Genomic DNA, 22,113 nt, shown 5'->3' with positions numbered 1-22,113 from the left:
GAACGTTTTTTTTATTGTAAGCAGTCTGTTGTCGTAATAGGTGAGTGTAACACGATACAGGGCGAGGGCAACCGATTTGACACCGACTCTATAATTTATGGTTTGGTGACGCGATTGATGATATGGATGAAATTATTTATTTCACTCCATTTGAGATCACTTTTACGGCTTACTTTTTTCTTACCAAGAATGTGACGAAAGTCTGGAATATTTTTTTAATTGTTTTTTTTTAATATTTAAAAAATGAATATATCTGAACTTTATAATATGAGATAACAATTTATCCAAAAATAAAGTGTTAAACTTCCCGCCATATTTAATCTTTTTAGTAGCAGACAATTATTTTTTTGCTTTAATGTAATGTGGATTCAATGGAATAAAAATCCAAAGAAATGATATTAATAAAATATGATACGATCAAAATCGATATATGAAAATAACGGAGATGGTTATTATTTCACCTTTTATATTTAATACTTTTTTAAAAAAAATGCAAATGCAATTTTTAGTTGTGTGGCTGTCATCCGTAGACTATTAAAGTTTTTTTTTTCTCAAAATGAACAATTTGTGTACCTACAGGGTTTCGTCTTGTCTAATTTTAATAATGAGCTCGAATGTATCTTAGGTTTTCAATTTCCTACTGTTAATTATGAATATACCTACGAAATATTTAGCATTATAGGAAGCCATGCTGCGAAATGTGTAATAAAACAAAGGCATTTGTTCAATTATGTGGTTATTATCTGGCATCGATTTCATTCGTTTTGAATACCTATCTTACACGCAACTACGACCACGTCTCGACAACACAAACCATCGAAATTCACCTAATTAGGCGTGCGTTTTATCGAATAACGGAAAAATTATAACTTTTGATAACCAATTAAAATTTAATGACATGAATTTCATATTTTTATTGAATATAAATGTCTTAATATGAAATTTTTAAACATTTATAACATTATATCGAAATAACATAGTTGACACGTAAACACGTTACATAAGTGGAAGAGAATTAAAATCCTCGTCTGTGGTTTAGTACTCGTTGATTCCATTTATCGAGTCCTCTTCAATTACTACGTCTATGGCGCAGAGTAATGAATATGCTATTATCGAGAGCAATCATCACTATACCAATTAAAATTGACTAAACATTCGTTTTGTTCAGGTCTCATATTGGTAGGTACCGTACATGCGACGATGCAGACCAGCGGCTCGCATTACCAACATGTTTTACCTTCTTTTTCTTTGCATTTCATACTCTGTCCTCTATAATTCGTTAGCGCTGTCTTCGTTTACTCATCAAGCTTTTTGCTCTTTTGAAACTCTCATTAAAACTAGACGCAGCGTTTAATTATATGGTGAACTGGAATTATAGCTTAGCCTATTCTATTTACGTGTCTTTTAACAATGAATTGCGATTAAGAAATACAAAAGGCGCTGCATTTGCCTAATGCAGTATGCCATTACGTGTGGTGGTATGCGTGGAAATGCGTACGTCAGTGCGTGGAAATGCGTGTGTGCGTGCTCGTCCCGCAGATTGGTGCAATTAAGTCAGGGGCGGAGCCTGCGCCGGCGCACGCGGGGACATCTCCCCCCTGCCCGCACCATGCCGTGCCGTCCTATAAAAATAATGATGCTTTGAACCATTAATTATTTCCTCCCTGTTCGTACACGAATTAATAAGCCGACGGCGATTCCGCTTGCGAAAATAGTTGCTAAATTACCCTCGGTTTCGGTCCGGAGAGGATGAACCCACTTATTATATGCAAGACTTTATTCTATAAGACCGACTTCTTATGAGGCTTGGTCTGTGTGAGTGTGGATAATTGTATTTTATTACTTTGAACAAGTTCTTATGAAATATCGTTCATAAAGAAAATTATTATACCTACGTCGACACATATTTTTATTTTTTACCAGAAAAAACTACATATACTAATGTTTGTATGAAACCTTAATTTTGATTCAAAAATATGTTTGGCTAAAAACAGTACTATTGATAAAATATTTAATTTTAACAGAAACAGAAAATAGAGTTTTTCGCAACCTTTTTAGAGGAAAAGTTGCATTAATTGTTTGGGTAATTTCCATTAATGTCTTAAATAACTTACCGAAAATCAAAACTACGACAATTTGATTACACTTTTGTACATTACGGTAATTAATACTCTATCAATATTTTCATAATAAAAAAATAATATACATTAAGACATTATGATTAAAATTAAATAAAAAATATTTAAAAAAAATATAATCACCCGAGCAAGATCTTGCCGCCATGCCGGCACGCATGCTTGCTTTGCGGGATCCATTTGTAATTCCTTTTCAGACAGCCGATGTTTACTTTTTTATATAATGCAATTCATACTATGCGCAATATCCAGTTTATCATCAATATTTAATAATCAATATTATGTCACGTAAAAACTCTTCCATAGTGATGGTTTGCGCCTGAAACATTTGTCCATTTATTAAAAAAAATCGAAAGAGCGGACTTTTTTCATAGTGGCCAGTTAGTTTGCGCGCGTAATCGTTGCGCGGGTAATTTGTGAAATTGCTTAATCTCATTCAAAAGTTTCATTACATACTCTTTGCTCAGCTAGAATTGCAAGACGTAAAAAATACTCGTAAAATAATGTCGTAAAATATTGCTTAACGTCATACCGTGTGTGGTTGTTTTTGCCATAAAAAAATAAGTGTGATTCGTTAGTTTATTAACCTACTTTGTTTTCTTAACTTCAAGTGTAATGTTTTTGTCTTATTGAATTGAATCACACAGGTTACGTTTCCTTGACGCTATTTTTGTATTTAGTAGAACTTGATCAAAAACTAATCTAAAAAAGATTATGTTCATGGTAATTTTAATTAGTTTATGTTACATGAAAGTTTAAATAATTTTTAGTATATGTTTACTCAAAATAGACATTTACATAATATTTATGATATTTTCGTTTTAATTACAATTTCCTTAATACACGGCAAAGTTATAGAAACTCGAATGCGTATTGTATTTCGCAGTTGAAACTCCCTCTGGCAAATCGTTCGCGCAGAAATGTAATATTTGCAAAACTTTCCAGACTCGATCCTTTCACACACGGATTCTGCCGAATTCTCGAATTGTCTTCTTAAATATTTTCCACATTAATGATTACGAACATTATAACTTTGGAACGTCGTAAATGTTTTCTGATATAATTAGTCTGTAGGTAATAATGTAAATAATGTCTTCAAACTCAATAGAACAAATATCATGTCACATAGAATTTATTTTTCTACAAAACATTTCTTAATAAATAGACATAAAATAATGCGAATTTTAACAAATAAGTCAATTTGAAAAGTTATATAATAATGTAAACGTTTTAAAAATTATTTCTATAGCGATAAAAATTTAGAAATGAACTAACGATGCCCAGCAGGAATGCACACCGATATAGTATGGTACACTTGTGTTGAAAAATCGAAAGTACAAGAGCAGAAGCGGGTTTTAATTAAATCAAAGGAGGCCGTTAAAGCGGCAGTTTATAAACCGTCACAATACATTAAACATCGACCGTCTTGTACAGAGTAAGAAAAAAACGCTACCTTAATCGCTACTATGTATATGTTAATTATTGCATATTTCTTACTAACAAGTAGTCGTAATAAATTGCTGAAACAAACTTAGTTATTTTTTTTAGTCAGTCTCAATATATTGATACTGTAATTGCCTTTGCGGGATATACATTTATTTTATTGCATATCAAACTCTTTTTTGCATCTTTTTTAAGAACACAAGCTTATTTGAATTTGGAAATTTAGCTGAGGACCATGAAAAGATTTATTCTGTCTTACTTCTTACTAATATTATAAATGCGAATGTTTAGATGGATGGAAGGATGTTTGAAGGTATCTCTAGAACGGCTCCTCGGATCCTAATTGGCACGGTTGTAGAACATAGTCTGGGAGAACACATAGGCTACTTACAAAGTTTTTTTTAATGCCGCGCGTTCAGATTTGCAAGCGACAGCTAGTAAAACATATAATGAAGCTTCGACACATTCTTAAAATGAATTGAACAAAGTAAAAGATCAATTGGATCTTATAACTTTAAACATAGTCACAACTGATGTGATATTGTTTGGTAAATAATTGTTTTATTTAGAACATGACAGAAAGCTCGCATGCATTGTTGGTGAACTAGAAACTAGTTTAGTCGCAGTGTTGGCTTTGTAACAATTAGAAAAATCGATCGTCGCGCCGCCGCCAACGAGCGGCCAGAACTGAGAACAACGCTTAGTTTTATTGGCGTTCTTTGTTAACTTCGCCCTCTCTGTTATATCGATTGCTTTTGAACAATGAACGAGTTGACCTAATTACTTAACTTTTTAAATTGCCACTGAGTTTTGATCACTTGGGAAGTTTATTGATGGTTGAACTCACGAAACGTCTTTAAAGGTAGAAAAGCATTTAAAATTTTACTTAATATTATAAATGCGAATGTTTGGTTGGATGGATGGATGGATGGATGGATGTTTGTTACAAGGTATCTCCAGAATGGCTCTACGGATCTGGATGAAATTGAATGGCATGGATATAGAACATAGTCTGGAGGAACACAAAGGATACTAATTTTTTTTTTAATTCCGCGCGGACGGAGTCGCGAGCGACAGCTAGTCATATATAAAGAATAGAAATATCTACTGATTTTACTCATTAATCTACGTAGATACTCTTAAAAACACTGAAAGTGCTTTTTAATGCAGCTATTTTGTGAAGAGAAAAAAAGTGCATTGCAAATTATGCGTAAGTCTGTGAGTTACGAGTAATTAATAGATTTTATTATAAAAAATGATCCCTCGGTAGTTGATTCCCGGTCCATTGCACTCGGCGCGGGCGTCAACTAAAGAACTTAATGTATTCATATTGCTTTTTTTATCTTTCGCATGATTAACTTTGATTGATCGCATCCAAATATTGATATTTGATATTAAAATATGACGATCATCCCGTGGGAGAGGTACGAAGCGATTTATTCGAATATTTTGCTTTTGCATATTTTTTTTTTTAGTTTTTTTATCGTAATAAAATTAGATAATTATGTCGAAATGCAATATTAAAGTGTATTTTAGAAATAAAAACAGACGACATGAATCAGTAACCATTTTTTGATACTATGCATATACATAAAAGTAACAAGAGTGTTACATATTACATTATAAATCTTTAATGTAATGACTGTGATAACGTTTGTATGAAGCAAATTTTGCTAAGGTGTAATACTGACTTTATTATTCTGTTAAGGTTGTATAACTATCTCGTTTGTGAAGTTGTTAAGGTACACTTTATGTAGTTGTTCTTGGTTTATTTTGTTTAGGATTACGAACATCACGATCCAATTTAGGATTTGGTAAGGGTCTTGTTTCCGGTCGATTGGTGCGCTGAGGGTGATACGACCGGACCTTGATCGATGAAGGTTGTATAGCCATGCCGCATGCACCTCGCTACAATTCTAAATTATTAACACTTACGATATCGACTAATGTTATCAATATAGTACTTACTCCATTGTAATAAGGATTAGAAAGTAATTTATGTTAGTTTAACGGCGGCAATCGTTTTGTTTTCCATAGTGTGGATGAGTCGGTGGTTATGTCACGATTTGTCATACATCGCGGTGCGGTTACGTTCGCCCCCAGAGGAATGGCCACGATTTCGGCTTTAAGCAGAAGTTATGACAAAAATGTCATGGGAACGGCCATTGAACTATGGTCCCTTTTTAATTGATTGGCCTTTAAATCCGCTTAATGGCGATCGTGTAGTCTCGGAGCTTGCGGTTTGCCCTAGAAACTGAAACGTTAGTTTTATTATAAACGTGACTCAAGCGTATTTAAAGTGAAAGTTATTGTTATAATGTTGTATTAATTTTGTGATTCAAAGAATAGAAAATATTTTTAATTACGAACTAAAGGACTTGATTTATAACTCAAAATTATTTAAGTTATTTTAAATGAGTCTTGAACACTAACCGTTTTACCGCAGAAAATGTAAGTATTATTAGAGATTTGCTTTTTATTTATTCGTTTTTAACACTTATAACAAATTACGTGCGGGATTACGGCGACCGTTAGCGTAGAGGCAGCGAGCGAAAATTACCTTAAATGAAAAATTTATGTTCTCATTGCACCACAATTTGTAGTTTAAAGCGTCGGGCGCGGGGGGCGTTAGCGTCGCACGACTTCGTTCCGAGTGGAAGCCTATTTTCGCAGCACATTACTGAGGATGAATGATTTCCTGGGCCGCCATGATTTATGCCCCGTTGTTTCGTCCAGGGCTACCGCGGCGGTCGAGCGGGCAGGGGAGAAGTGCGCGGGGCACACTCATTACTAGGCGGCCGTTAAAGAATGAACGCTCCTTTGTGCAAAGAAAGTATCGCATTTGTCTTTCTTTGTTGCGTTCGGGTCGCGATATCAGTGATACGGGCGGGTTCTATCGCGAAGATCTGCCACTGAGAGCTGTAATTAAAGTTTTCGTAGTATTCGTGCAGCACTCACTCATTCGGTTTACCACTCCTTATGTGTGATTTGAATAACGAAAAAAAAAATTCAGTTTTACGTATCACGACAATATTGTATGCTATTGTTTATGTACAAAAAATCTGTAATTTTATATTGCTGCTGTTTTATGTCGACTAAGTAAATATCAATCTACGTTTTTATACAAGTCTCGAGTATTGCCTCTGTAATTATTTCTTAATAAAATAATAATTATATGTACTTATAAAATACGACTAAAAACTAACGCTAACGCCAACTCGACGTGCATGCTAACAAAACATGTACTAATTTAGTGTTAATAAATCTTTCCGTTATTTCAAATTATTTGCTCATATAAACTAACCCTTATTAAAAATTATGTTGCTTTTATGAGTACCTACTTCTTTGAACATATTTTATTGAAATTTTTAAGTTAAGTTTTAATTGAACAGCTGTTGTTGACGCATATTTTATTTAGAAAAAAAACTTAACTCTATTTTAACAACGATACTTGTAAAATGATTTATGTTGACGAGTGTACAAGTTTGATTATAACTAAGGATCGTTGGTCTACGGACTTGCTCGCAAAATAACTGTGATCAGTGCAGACAAGCTACAGGTGCATTCTTCCTCGTAACTTATAAATACTTTTAGATATTATATTTGTTCTGAAATAATTCCAATTATTAAGTACAATGGTATACGAAAAAGACCACCGATTATTATTTTATCTATTTATCTTTTCCCAATTATTTGGGTCGGCCAATTTAATAATTTAAGTATAGAAAAGATAGTTAAAAAAACAAATCAGTTTCTATGGCTTCAATATTATTATTTCTACCTTACTTGTTCTTTCTAATAAAAATAAGAAGCTATTGATTATGTTATACTAGCTGTCGCCCGCGACTCCATTCACGCGGAGTAAGAAAAAACTTAATAAGTATGTGTTCTTCCAAACCATGTTCTATATCTGTACCGAATTTCATCAAGATCCGTTGAGCCGTTCTGGAGATATATTCAAACAAACATCCATTCATCCATCCATCTAAACATTCGCATTTATAATATTACTACGACAAACGTTTGAAAATCAACCTCCGGGCTCTATACAGTGCAAGTTGTAACATTAACTTTGTACACTGACTGACTGTTACTAGTTTACGTTCAGCTATATTAAATTGTCCAAGTATAGTGTAGCGATAATTTATCATTCCATAAACTAATTATCCAAGTATTAGTGGATTGTCTTTCCCATTGAATTGTATTGACATTGTCACAGTATAACGGTTAATCATTTTATTGCATACAAAGATATTCAAATATAATACTAATTATAGAGCGGACTTTACGAAGACATTCCTACAAATATTTTAAGCATTATATCACTTAATCGTCAATACTTTATGTCATGTGTCAAACTAGACAACCTAAATTCTACCAGTTGTGGAGTTTATTGAGCGTACGGTTTGGTTCATAATGTCCGGTCTATTGATATGTGTATATGTTAAATGTCTGATGGAATATGACTGAACGTTAGCGGCTACTTATTGATCAATGTCGCCCTATAAAGGTGTGGAAGGGATTTCCTTTATGCTAATACGTAACTGTTTATATACTGTTGTTGGTTTGAAAATATCTTCATTCATTTAATTATGATTTATGTATTTCTGTTTATTAATACGATGCTGATAATTTACGATATAATATTTATTAGCACTTTACAATATGCGACTTTTTGTTTAGAATTAAATAAATACATTATTTTCTCTAGTAAAAACAAGGTAGACAGGATTCATGTGGATTATGACCTATATATATGCTTAGATTTTTGTCGATTAATTTTAAACAACAAAACTAGCAATAAAAAAACACAATAGTTGTTCCTATTTTATTTAAATACAAATGCATAAGTAAACATGTTTTATAAGTAGGTGTTTAAGTTATCATACAAATGTGAATAAAGCGTTAAAAAAGCTTAATTACAGTGTTGTAGGCACTAAGAAGCTTTCTATATTGATCGAGTGGGTCCGTTTTAACAAAGTATAGCCGGAGGGGGCACTGTTGTCACATCGAGTGAGGTCAGTAGACTCTCCGCCTTACTTAGCCAGGATTAAATTATGATGATCGAAAAATGGACCAGTTAACAACAACAGGGCTGTATTTACCCATATTCTATTGAAAACATTGATTTATATTTATTTTGACGTATGATGCGTATTTAAAAATTTTATTTTTGTCTCACTAAACTTTAAATTGTATAGACATTTTATTAATTAACCAGATTACAGATTGCATGATCCTCTAGTTTTTGGTCAATTTTTTTTTTGTATCATTAAAAGTCGTAGTTGTCACGGTTCTTTAGTATCCGATAAGCCAGTTATTGTTTTTAATTAATAAAAAGCTGTGTGCAGTTCGTCCCTGTGGTATGCTGGCTCGTATTTTTGTGTCGATACCGTAATGCGCGAGTCACGAGCGGTTATGTAAGCAAGCTGCCGGGCGCCGTCATTATAGAGATTATTACAGGAACACTCGCCATCGCTCGGCCATTGTCAAGATTGTGGGGTCAGGCGGACCCCGGCCCGATGTTAACCAACTTGTAATTTCGCAACAATTCCTATAACCCAATAAATCGTACCTTGTAAAACAATTTACCAGCATCGTCCATAGATACACGAGATGTTGGTTGGATCACGTTTGATGATAGACATCGTGACCGATGCACGGTTATTAATTATGGAAATTACGACTCATGTTGCGCTCGTGTTCCTACCTACATGTCCATTTTATTTGTTGTGTCATGGTGAAGATTTAACTGTACTACGTCTGCTCACCTGGCGTTATTTTATATATATATATATATATATATATATATATATATATATATATATATATATATATATATATATATACGATAATATGGCAAACGACAATACGGGAGTAAACGGTCGTCTCATGTCTCAAATGTCCCTGAGTAGAACATGCACTATTGCAGCTCGCAGACATTCTTAAAGCATTGTTTGGTAGTTTTGATTAAGATAAAGTAATAAAGATGAATAAAATAGGTCACAGTCTATCACGTACACTTTACGTAAGCTTTCAACAATAATGCAATTGCTTTGATGCACTCAAAGATTATAAATGCTTCTATGTATTCGGAATTATAATTTTACGACTACATTTGAAAATACCTTGTCAAACTTTTTTTTACATTTATGATTTTTTTTTTATTTTAATAATTAATCTACGCATCTTCCAAATTCGATTTCCGCTATTGTACTTATACCAATGTGTTTTTAGTCTAGTATTTTTATTTCACTGTCATATTTAAACCATAAATTGACTCGCATGATTGTGTTTGTCAAAATCATTTCACAGTTAATGCAATACTGTTTAAATCAAATAGCTTCAAAACGCGACCCCGTCCGCTCGAAAAAAAAAAATAGTAACTTATGTGTTCTTGCAGTCTATGTTCTACATCTTTACTAATGCAATGCTCCTACGGGTCAATTCATTACACGTTTGACAATTCATACAGAGAATATAAAGGCAAAAGAAACGTATTTGTTAAGGTTAAAGAAAACTAGGGTATCTTTGAGACGTGAAGGTTTCGCGGTTGTAAGTGATAATATTTATCAGCAACCTCGTCTGGTCGGTATCTCAATAAACTGTCGCGTCAAATGTAGTGGAAATTTTCTAGAGGCAGGTTACTTGACGTTGGTAGTGCGCCGGCGTAGCAGTGTCGGCCCGTTTGATGTCGGGGATCACAAGTGTAGCGTGACATATCCGACGGCCGCGGCTGCTGCGGACATTTTTTTGGATCTTTGAACTCTTTCTTGTCTATGTCACGATTGCGATGACACTGATGTGTAATATTATCGTAGGGTTTAAATAAAAAGTGTAGAACTTTCTATATAAGTTGAGGTCAATCTTTTAAAAATGATATCTGTAAAAATAATTTTAGACCATAAAACAATTCCTTGTTAAAAATGCATTATTTTGTATAAATTCCCTGAATGCACCCGAATTCCACCTAAAAACAAAACACACAAGATGCGACTTCCTTCCTCGCTCGGAAACGCGACAGCGAGAGAGAGCCATTGACAAACGTTCGAACAATGAAAATTTATTAAAATGCAATAACAATAAAATTCATGTCCGGACATTAGTGATGTTAAGTTATTCTCCAAACGCCACTTAATGAGAAGTGATGGGTTCGTAAGAAAATAAAAAAAAACAATGCACCCACCCCGGGTTCCAACGAGTGGCATCACATTGCGTATGCAGGGCGCATGCACTTAAAATTACATGCCCTGTATGCAAAGAAATTCCTTCCACGGTGTCGCCTCGACCGAGAAGAAATTGTCGTGTCATCGGCTTACATCATTATCGCGACATGTCTATTTTTTATATTTCACATTTAAGGAATATGTCGACGCAAAAGTGGAATTCGTTTTTGCAACAATCCTTAATGCTTCCAGATGTTTTTGACTGACACGTACGGACTTGCAAATAAATTTCATACATTTATGTACCTACGTCGTGTATTTACGTGAGGTTGAACACTGTTATTTTTTTCTGATTATAGTTGTAGGAAATACTCATCATTTTGATGCACATTATTATAGTTAATATATGCAATTGTAATGTACTTAAATATTGCAATTATGACAATTTTGAGACGTTCATCGTTATTCAATCAATAAATAACATCGATTACATCAAGTATAAAAACTAAAGTACAGTGGTGATTTAGTCACACATTTCTTTATTATTACAAAACTTCATTCAACACTCATATTGTTTGGTACGTTCTTATTTTACACACATTTATGTGGTTTTTAAATTGTGTCATATATTTTAGAAAACATATGTGTAAAATTCAACGATAATTTTGATAGATTCTAAATCTATGTTATAAAAATATGTAGTGATTAATTTTTATTGCTTTTATTTAAATAAACAGTACGTGGCTGTAAATCTGTTTAACATCTTCGACAAGATACAACAGTTCGCTTCTAATCCGTTTCGGCTTAGCTTCCATCGCCTTGGGACTCGACTCGACGAAAGCCTGACAACTAAACTAGATATGCAAATAAAGTATTATATTAACAAAGTCAGTTTCGTTATAATATATGGATATTAATGGCATAGAAATAGTTTATTAACTTACTAACGTTATTTATAAAATTAGTATAATTATTACGCAATTCAAAATATAAATACCGAAATGCAATTCGGTTATAAAATGAGAATCATGTTCAAAACGACGTATTGAGAGCAACTTTATGACCGAGTTCTGTAGCGAAATATAACGCTATTTTACTTGCTATATATTTTTATATGAAAACTAGCTGCCGCCCGCGACACCGTCCGCGCGCAGTTAAAAAAAAAAAACAAAATGAAAAATAGATGTTGGCCGATTCTCAGACCCACTGAATATGCTCACAAAATTTCATGAGAATCGGTCAAGCCGTTTCGGAGGAGTACGGGAACGAAAATTGTGACACGAGAATAAAGAAAGTTTATATATTAGATCTCGTTGAATAAAATGCTTGGTATAAAATCGATTTCGATGAACATCCAAAACTACGTACGTGTGTGGAAGGAAGATACATCACAACAGTCAAATACTGAACTTCTGTTTTATTACATGGTGACAGCTCATTAGACCTTAAAAACCTGACATTTTCACGCGAGTATAATAGACCATTTGTATGATGAATATTTCGTGACAATTGGGTGTTTAAAAAATGAAGCGATAGAAATCGTCCAGAGAATTTTAATAGGATTTTCAAAGGCGTCATTTAATTTATGTTCAGTTCTCACTGTCAACTGTAGTGGTCGCGCCACACATGTCGCGGCCGCGTTCACATTATGCCTCGTATCAATACGTCCTTGTAATTCTTATAAGTGTCGTACAACCAAAAAATGTTTTACGATCGAACCGGGCGCGTCCCGAATGGTAAAATGATCTCGCGGGCGGTCACACCTCGCTGTCACTTCTGATTGGATTATAATACGATTTTTATTATAACTACGTCGCTAGCGTATGATATGCGTTGCGAGGACGACTTCTTATACAAAGCATTTCAATTTGATAGAGCTTGCAAGCTAGAAATATAGTATAGATATTAATGGAAAGGGCTTACATATAAATACGTGACAAACATGTTTATTTACGACAGCAAAATGATCTCCATATCTATGTTGAATATTAGGATCCCGTAGTTGTATTAGAAAACAGCTTTATGACTATGGATTCGAGGTTTGTCCTAAATTACTTCATGATGAACTCAATAATATTACCAGTGGTAATAACAGACTGTAATAAAATTATCTGATAATTGTTTATAAATTTCCAAGTAAAATGTATCTGCGTTATTTATAAGAATAAATCATTCGTTTATCATTGCAATCGAAGGAAATATATTAAAGTTCACACTATATACAGACATATTAACTTGTTAATTCAGATAGGTGACTGACACATCATCAGTGTTGTAACTATTGAAGTTAAGTGCCAATCAATTTTTTAGCTTAAAGGATTGAAAATAATCGAAGTAATAAATCGTATATGTAAATAACATTCAATATATCCGGTTCACCTTATTTGCACATTATTAGCGATTATATTTAAATACATAAATATATTAACGTTTTATTCGATGATTAGTTTATTTATTTAGTTTTGAATTTAATTTATTATGACATTACTGGTTGTTGACAGACGATAAGTGTGCAGGATTTATTTTTTTATCTGCCAGCTTATCGCATTAATTACAGAGTAAAAGTTCCTAGTATTATAATTTTGCTATTCATATTGCGAAGTGAACTTTTTTTGTAGGGCAACAACTGGTGAGCCATAAATAATATTTTAATTTGAATTTCCAGTTACCTTGACCGATAGTAAGAACGTGCGTGAGTATAAGCGGCTGCTCTTGTTTGTCTGGTCGTTTTTAATTACAACATGACACCACTTAGTGTTGTTGTATTCGTTTGTATTATGTTTGTATTGATGTAGGAATTAAATATGGTATCATTTCAAAGCGAGCGCTGCACGGCGACTGCGATGGCGATGGCGACGAAGTAGGCAGCTAAAATACTCCGCGTCGATACGGCGATCAATAAATTAAAATTAATTCGGCGTGCGAACGGCGAGATCCGATACGCGATATCGACGCCTACATTTATCATTCGCTAACACGTCGGACATTTCACAGGGGAAGATTGCTAGAGGAATTTAACCTCTAACTTTACAGCGCTATGGGTCAGGTGCGTAAAGACGGGTGAAGTGTAATGATCCGGCACTGGAACAAAGGATAACACGTCTAAAGACAATATGTGGAAGGGATATGTTAGCTTAAGATCGGAACACACGTCCGCGCACGCCGCGCGCATGCGTATGCGGCATGCGTCGATGCGCGGCTGCAGCGACGCGCGCAGACTGGACGACGCGGCTCGGCCTTGCCGCGCTGCAAGATACTTCTCACGATGTTCCCACTACTGTTATTTTTAAATTAGATTAATAAATCACGTTCTCTTTAAGAATCCTTCTAAGAATTCAATGAAACTGACAGTATGGAATAGAGTAGCTGCGAAGATATAATGTTCTTATAATTAATTAATGTTAAATGAAATTTTATTCTCTGTGTCCTATTTTTTAAATATTTAAAACATTTTAATATAATGAAAGCTCCAGTGTTTTGATAAGACGACGATAACAATATAAAGTTAAACAAATTAGCACCTCTGCAGATGCACTGCACTGTAAAACCGAAGATACACGTATAAGCAGTAATAAATCAATTTGCAAACGCCTATTAATAAAAATAAAACTTTTTAACAATAAACTTTTTCCGTAACAAAGTATTTTAGTAAAAGGGGTTGCAACAGAGCCGTTACAGCGAGTACATAAGAGAACGCATCGCTAACACTTGCGGAGGCCTGCGGAGTCGGCCAGATAAGATCTGATGCAACATCTGCTGGTCGGGGGCTGCGTAAGGGCAGGGGTCTCGATTCAATTCCGGTGTTTTGTTTCCGTACACACTGTGAGAACCAGCTGAACTGGTTTTGATTGGGTTTTCATTTAATGTATATATCAATATATATGTAAAATATGAAGACATAAAGAGAGTAAGAACACAATTCCACTAGAGTACGGGCGGGCAATATAGAGATGTCGGGCAAAAATAATATTTTGATACATTAGTAGAGTAATTATAAGAGGGAGACAAATATATCGTTGTTCGATGCGCCGTGTCTTACTGTTATTGAACAAACTAAAATTATTAAGCAAAGATTGTACTTCAAATCAGTAATCACTCTCTATTGTATACTGAGATCTGTAAAGTACGAAACGGTGAAAAGGAATCCGGGTGTCGGTGCAGGTTCGTGAAGAATCATTGAAAGATCTTACTTGATCGCGTGCTTGTTGTAAGGTTGGATGTTGAAATTGAAGTGAAGTAAAAGATGGCGCCGACGACCGCCGGCCGGTCGGCCGTCGGCGCGAGAGCAGCGATGACAGTGCACTGTCGCTGCTCTGTGGCAATGTTGCCACTTTTTAAATATGGCGTAGACAGGCTGCCCCCCTTGGGTCAGGAGCATCCTGGTCCAACGCAGCAGGTAGTGGGCAGAGGCGGTTGTAGGCTCTGCGCAGCGTCCCGGTTGTGGTGAGGACGTCAGCGACGCGGTTGACACCGTCGCTGCCAGGGTGGACGCCAGTGATCCTTCCAATCAGCCATCGGTTTGGTGGAAGGCGATCATCCTTCACGACGACCATTTCTCCTAATTGCGGTTGCGTTCCTCGCGTGCGCCACTTGCTGCGGGAATGGAGTTCTGAAAGATATTCCTTATAATATCTGGTCCAAAAATGACATTTTAATTGTTGAATTCTCTTGAATTTGCTTAAAGTTGATAATTGGTGATTTTCCACCTGAGGTGCAGGCGACATAGTTATTGTTCGTCCAATTAGAAAATGGGCCGGTGTTAAGGGAATGAGATCCGTAGGATCGGACGAAAGAGGAGTGAGCGGTCTAGAATTTAGTATCCCCTCTATTTGTACTAAAAGAGAATTCATATGTTCGTAGTCTAAATGAGTCATAGATAGGACTCGTTTTAGATGGTGCTTTACCGATTTTACTGAACCCTCTGCCAAACCATTAAAATTGGGACTATAAGCAGGACAAAATTTAAAATTTATATCATTTTCAGCCGAATATGAAACTATATTGTTGCAGTTATCCTTTAAAAATTTTGACAATTCATTACACGCCCCTTTATACTGAGTTCCATTGTCAGAATAAAGAGTTGCTGGCTTACCTCTGCGGGCAATAAATCTGTTTAACGCGTCAATAAAACCTTGCGAAGTGAGATCGGTGACGAGCTCAAGGTGTATTGCCTTTACCGCCAAACATACAAACACAACTATATAGGATTTGATAAGTTGTGCACCACGACCCTTTCTGTTCAATATCATGATTGGACCGGCATAGTCTGTAGCTGTGTTTAAGAATGCGAATTCAGACTGCAACCTCTCCGCAGGAAGTGTACTCATGATTGGTTGGTAAGTTTTGCCTGCAAATCTGAGACAAGTTGTACATTGATGTGTTATTTTTCGGCAGAGGTTGCGTCCTCCAACGATCCAAAATTTGTGCCGTAGTGTAGATAAAAGTAATTGTGGTCCTGCATGTAATAATATTGTGTGGTAATGTTGGACTAATGTTTTTGTTATGTGATGTGATGCATGTAACAATATTGGATGTTTTGTGTCATAGTCGTAGTTGGAGTTTGACAATCGACCTCCAACTCTTATAAGATGGTCATTATCAATAAAAGGGTTCAATTTAATCAGTTTATCTTTTGGTGAAAGTTCACCTTTCATGAGTAAAAAATATTGTTTATTAAACATATCTAGTTGCACTCTTTTGCACAACACTAATAATGCTAGTTTTAATTCTGAAAGTCTAAGTTGACCAATATGTTTATTATTTTTATTTTGACAATTGTGTTTGAATCTTAATAAATAAGCTACGATATGTTGCATTTTGTTAAAATTTGAATATTTGGTTGTGAAATGTTCATCAATATCTTGCAAGACTGCAGTCGCAGAAATATGAAAGTTAGATTTTATTTCTGGTAAATTTGAAATATCTAAGTTTTGAGGTTGGGATGGCCAATCTATGTTTTGATGCCGCAAGAAGTGCGGACCTTCCCACCACAAATTTGAATTTTTGAGTTGTAAAGGATTCAAACCTCTGGAACCTATATCAGACGGATTGAGATTGGTTGGGACATAATTCCATGCTGCTGGATCAAATGTATTAGTAATTTCTGTTACTCTATTGTATACAAATTGTTTTAATTGTTTTTTGCAAGTTTTTATCCAGCCCAGCACTATAGTTGAGTCACACCAGAACTGTATTGAGTCAATGTTTAATCGCAACGCACTTACTACCTTTTTTGTCAGTTGTGTTACAAGTAAAGCACCACAGAGTTCGAGCCTTGGCATTGTTAATTTATTTTTTAAAGGTGCCACCTTACTCTTTGCAACTAGTAAGCGTACAGTTACTTGACCACTGCTCGATATTGTGCGAATATAAACACAACCTGAAAATGCCTTAATTGAAGCATCGCTGAAGGCATGAATTTGGACTGTTATATACTTTTCACATAACACTTTTCGAGGTATTGTTATTTGAGAAATGTATGGAAAGTATTCTATGAATTGTTTCCATTGCGACTCAATATCAGCTGGTACTGGTCCGTCCCAAGGTATATTGTGAGCCCATAGAGCCTGAAGGATAAGCTTTGCTTGTAGCATGCATGGGTTTACTAAACCCATGGGGTCAAAGATGTGTGCTATTGTGGACAAAATAGTGCGTTTTGTTATTGAGATATCATCTATAGGTATTGATGGAAACAACAATGTGTCAGTTTTGCTGGCCCAGGCTACGCCTAAGGTCCGTGCACAATCATCTTTATTTAAGTTCAATGTGTCATTATTGTTGGTTTCATCAACAATTTCATTTAAAATGGACGTTTTATTTGAACGCCACTTTCGTAAATGGAAATGAGCACTTTTAAGTTCACTAATAACACCCTTACAGGTTTCAACTAGTGTATTTTTGTCATCATTTCCAGTTATAAAATCATCTACATAAAAATCGTGTAAGATAGATTGACTCACTAATTGATTGGAACACTCTTCACCTAATTGTTTTAAGCATCTGGTAGCCAAGAATGGTGCTGAGGCTGTACCATATGTTACTGTGTTGAGTGTATATTGTTTGATAGGTTGTGAAGGATCTGAACGCCAATAAATTTGTTGTAAAGAGCGTTGACCTTCTGTTACATAGATTTGTCTGTACATTTTTTCTATATCGGAAGTAACAATATATTTATGCTGTCGAAATCTAATAAGTATGCTTAATAGGTCGTCTTGCACTACAGGGCCAATGTGTTGAATATCATTTAGTGAGACACCTGTACTGGTCATTGCGGATCCATCAAACACTGCACGCAAGCGTGTGCTGATGCTGCCCTCGCGCAAGACACCGTGATGTGGTAAAAAATATGAATTTGTAGTAAATTGTGTGTTTGTTTTTTCAGACATATGTCCTAACTCTATGTATTCATTCATGAAATTGATATATTCGTTTTTGAAACTAGGATTTCTTTTAAATTTGCGTTCTAAAGAATTAAATCTAACCAAAGCTTGTTGGCTCGAGTCACCCAGACAGTCCGGGGACTCTTTAAATGGAATTGTAACAATAAACTTGCCATCTGGGTGGCGTTTTGTTGTGGTAGTGAAGATCCGTTCGCACTCACTCTCAGCTTTAAGATCGTGCAATTGTTGAGTGACTGGAGCAGCTTCAGATTCAAAAAAATAGTTTAATTTTTCATCAAGCTCGATATCGTTTGTGAAATGGCAATGGACTGTATGTGAATAAAATTGTTTTGATTTTCTTTTGTATGGTAATTGAATTGAACCAGAAACTAGCCAACCAAGTTTTGTTTCAACGAGGATTGGTTTGTGTTTACCCAGAGATATTTGATTTGAAGAAAGAACATTCCAGAATAGATCAGCACCAAGCAACATGTGCACCTCTGACGGCACAGCAAATGTTGGGTCAGCAAGTTGAACTTGGGAAGGAATCTCAAATGAATTGGTATTAATGGGAACCGTGGGTATCAGCTGAGTGATATTGGGAACGATAAAACAGTTGACTTCTGTTTTATAATGATTTTGATATAGAGATGAAATTGTGACGTCACATCTTTGCGAGATGTTGGACGATTGTTGATTTAGTCCTTGGACTGATACACATGTGGAATAACTGGGTATCCCTAATTGCCTCTGCAAAGATTGTGTTATGAAACTGCTAGTGCTACCATTATCCAATAGAGCACGTACTTTGTGTAATTGCCCAGCATGATCTTCTATGGTGATCATTGCTGTTGATAATAAAACCTGGCTATTGTGTATTGATGATAGTGTAACAGGTTTAGATAGTTCCTGTATATTTGGTAGAACAACACAGTCACTTTTAGAAGATTGATTAACCGGAGGTTCATTAAATTGTTTAGATGGATGCAACATAGTATTGTGTCGCTTTGAGCATAAGCGGCAGGAACTGAGTCTACAATGTTGTTCATTGTGCCCAGACCGCAAGCAATTTGTACAAAGATTCAGGTCTTTTATTTTTATTAGCCGAGATTCTATAGACATTGCCTTGAACTTAGGACATTGATATATGGAATGAAAATTTTTGCAAACGGGGCACTTAAATTGTTTATGTTTAGATGTTTCATTAACAATAAATGTCTTGGGACGGTTGTGAGTTACATCACTATAACGTCGTGACTTAGGTTGTCCCTGAGCTTCTTCGATGGTTTCTAAAAGATCTGCACGGTTTTTTAAAAATTGCATGAACTCTTGCAAAGATGGTACATGCTGAATCCGATTACGCTCAGTTTCCCAATCGCGTATTGAAACTAAATCAAGTTTGCTTGACATCATGTGAATAATTAACACATCCCAATGTTCTGTTGGAAGTTTTAATGTATTAAGAGCCCGTAGGTTTTTATTTACCCAATCTATTAAATTCCGCAGAGCCTTGGAAGACTCTTGCGTGACAGGCTGTATGTTAAATAGAGCTTGAATATGGTTGTTAATTAAAATTCGATTGTTATTGAATCTGTCACAAAGTAAGTCCCAGGCAACATCATAGTTCTCCGTTGAAAATTCTATAGATTTGATAATTAAAGCCGCTGTATCCTTTAATGAATTTCTTAAATAGTGAAATTTATGTATTTTTGGAATTGTGTGATTGTCGTGTATTAATGATTTGTAGGTGTCATGATATTCTAACCAATCTTGATAGCGACCAGAAAAGGTGGGTAAATGTATTGTTGGTAATTTGATGCTCGGCCCACCTGAATATCCAATAACACCTGAGCCCGACACCGATGCATTGTCATTGCCCGCAGCAGTAGCAGCATTAACAGCGGCATGCCTGCTGAGCAAATCCTGCGCAACAGCCATGGCGCTGAAGTAGCTGTTCTCGAAGGCAGCTCGTTCTGCATACTCGTCATCTGGAATGTCGGTTAATCCTTCTATATCATTCTGTACCGAGTCAAAATCATTGTACATTTCTTGCATTTTCCCATTTCTTATGGTTAATTCATGGGCCTGTACACTATTTATAGTTTTGCTAGGTAATAATGTATCTAGAAATTTTTTAAACACTGTTAATTTCGATTTGAAGCTTGCTCTAGATTTTTTCAAAGTTTGGATGTCCATTTTGATTGTTAATTGAAAGTAAATTAATGATGCAAAGTTAATTAAATGTTAATGAAAATGAAATAAATTATAAATCCCTGCTGTTGTAAAGAAAATTAAACAAAGTTACATATGCAAATAAAAAAGTTAAATTGAGGGTAAGTAACAAAATAAAAAAATACTTAAATTTTGTGAAAAACTTGAAAAAAGCAGGCAGAACGTTAGGTTATATTCAAGCAAGCAGATGGCAGAACAACCGAAGGCTCATGAGGGTTCACTCGGCTACCAACCGGCTTAAGCGGGAACAATGACCCCACATGGATTTCTGTAATGTTCGAAATTTAAGTTAGCAAATGGTTAAAATTATGCTGCATTAGTACAAATAGAGGCAATACACCGTTCTAGACCCTTTAGAAATGTACAATAGTTGAATTTTTTTTAAAAGTTAGTGAAGGTAAGTGGGATGACGCGACAATTTTTAATTTGTTGAAACGAAATAAATTATAGTTTTTTGAATTTGGAATAATGATTTTTGAAATGATTAATAACAAAGAAATTGAATAACACACCTTTAGATAGTTGGTATGATTGAACAAATAGATTGAAAATTGCAATAGTGAGATTTACGTAAATAGTTGGAAAATAATTGGAACGAACTCACTCATCTCCGCAAACCTCTCTAGGTATATATTGGCTTGATGAATTGAAGATTTGATATTCAGCACGCGTCCATGTCGATCAATCTTATTTTTCGACCACACCGCTTCGAAATTTTTCTTCTTGGCCCCTTTTGATTGTTGAGTTCCAATAGAAATTATTCGAATCCGGCTCGAAACTATGTCGGTGCAGGTTCGTGAAGAATCATTGAAAGATCTTACTTGATCGCGTGCTTGTTGTAAGGTTGGATGTTGAAATTGAAGTGAAGTAAAAGATGGCGCCGACGACCGCCGGCCGGTCGGCCGTCGGCGCGAGAGCAGCGATGACAGTGCACTGTCGCTGCTCTGTGGCAATGTTGCCACTTTTTAAATATGGCGTAGACACCGGGCAAAAAGAATATAAATCCATTTTATCCATATCTATGTAAAAGGTAGTGTTTAACGGTAAGCCTGATCCATCGAAAAAAGAATCCGTGACATAACATTCAGATTTTAAAAAGAATAAAAACAGATGTATGTATATATCCATCCATGGAATACAGCATACAGAGTGATATTTGTAGAAAATGTGCTGCCAGTCCTTATCCTAACACACTGAAAAATAATATTTCCATGATAATCTTTTCATTTACTAGAAGTTAGGTATCAACACAATGACAAACATAAAACTTTAAACTTTGTGTATATTTTTTTTCCTGCATCAATCTTCTCATATTGAAATTGCAGTTAAGAGTACAAGTTTATTATTATTTTTTATCCGTATAGTTCGTATGGCACAAAATCCCCACACAATCGCAGCTTAGTGGCACATTGAGTATCTAGCACAATGGTCGAAACTTTGCAGCCCTCTAATGAATAAAAAGCTCGGCTGTTGGCCGGTACCATGTGACCGTTTTCCCTTCCAAATCGATACGAAAGTATTTAATTTTTATAGTTCATTGGTTGGTTGTTGTATCGTTGGTAGTAGCATGGTACGAGGGCAGGTAGGGCATGTGGCGAGATGGAGCGATAACAGGAATTATTCATACGCGTTATCGGGCCGCCATCGCCGGTGGTATTGTGCGCGAGGGGCGGCTGCCGTGGCCGCTGTCGAAGCCCCGCACGGTGTGTACTCTGCCTAATGTCACGCCGTCGATTGATTATTGTTTTATTCGCTCAG

At 35.4% G+C, this 22,113-nt stretch overlaps 2 protein-coding genes across 5 annotated transcripts in view; one reads left to right on the top strand and one right to left on the bottom strand.

The window, feature by feature from the left end:
- LOC106716547 (GATA-binding factor C) overlaps positions 1 to 22,113 on the top strand; it is a 94,055-nt gene that overhangs the window by 14,101 nt on the left and 57,841 nt on the right. The window lies entirely within an intron of this gene.
- LOC123721058 lies at positions 14,893 to 20,393 on the bottom strand. Its single transcript, XM_045678204.1, has 2 exons — positions 19,953 to 20,393; positions 14,893 to 15,353 (listed from the first exon to the last, which is right to left on the bottom strand). The coding sequence occupies exons 1-2, from the start codon at positions 20,317 to 20,319 to the stop codon at positions 15,079 to 15,081; spliced, it is 642 nt and encodes a 213-aa protein (XP_045534160.1). The 5' UTR covers positions 20,320 to 20,393; the 3' UTR covers positions 14,893 to 15,078.

This window comes from Papilio machaon, chromosome 6, assembly GCF_912999745.1.
Source record: "Papilio machaon chromosome 6, ilPapMach1.1, whole genome shotgun sequence".
Lineage (NCBI taxonomy): Eukaryota > Metazoa > Arthropoda > Insecta > Lepidoptera > Papilionidae > Papilio > Papilio machaon.
Note: the sequence above shows the minus strand (reverse complement) of the source record. Positions and strands in the feature narration are given on the sequence as shown.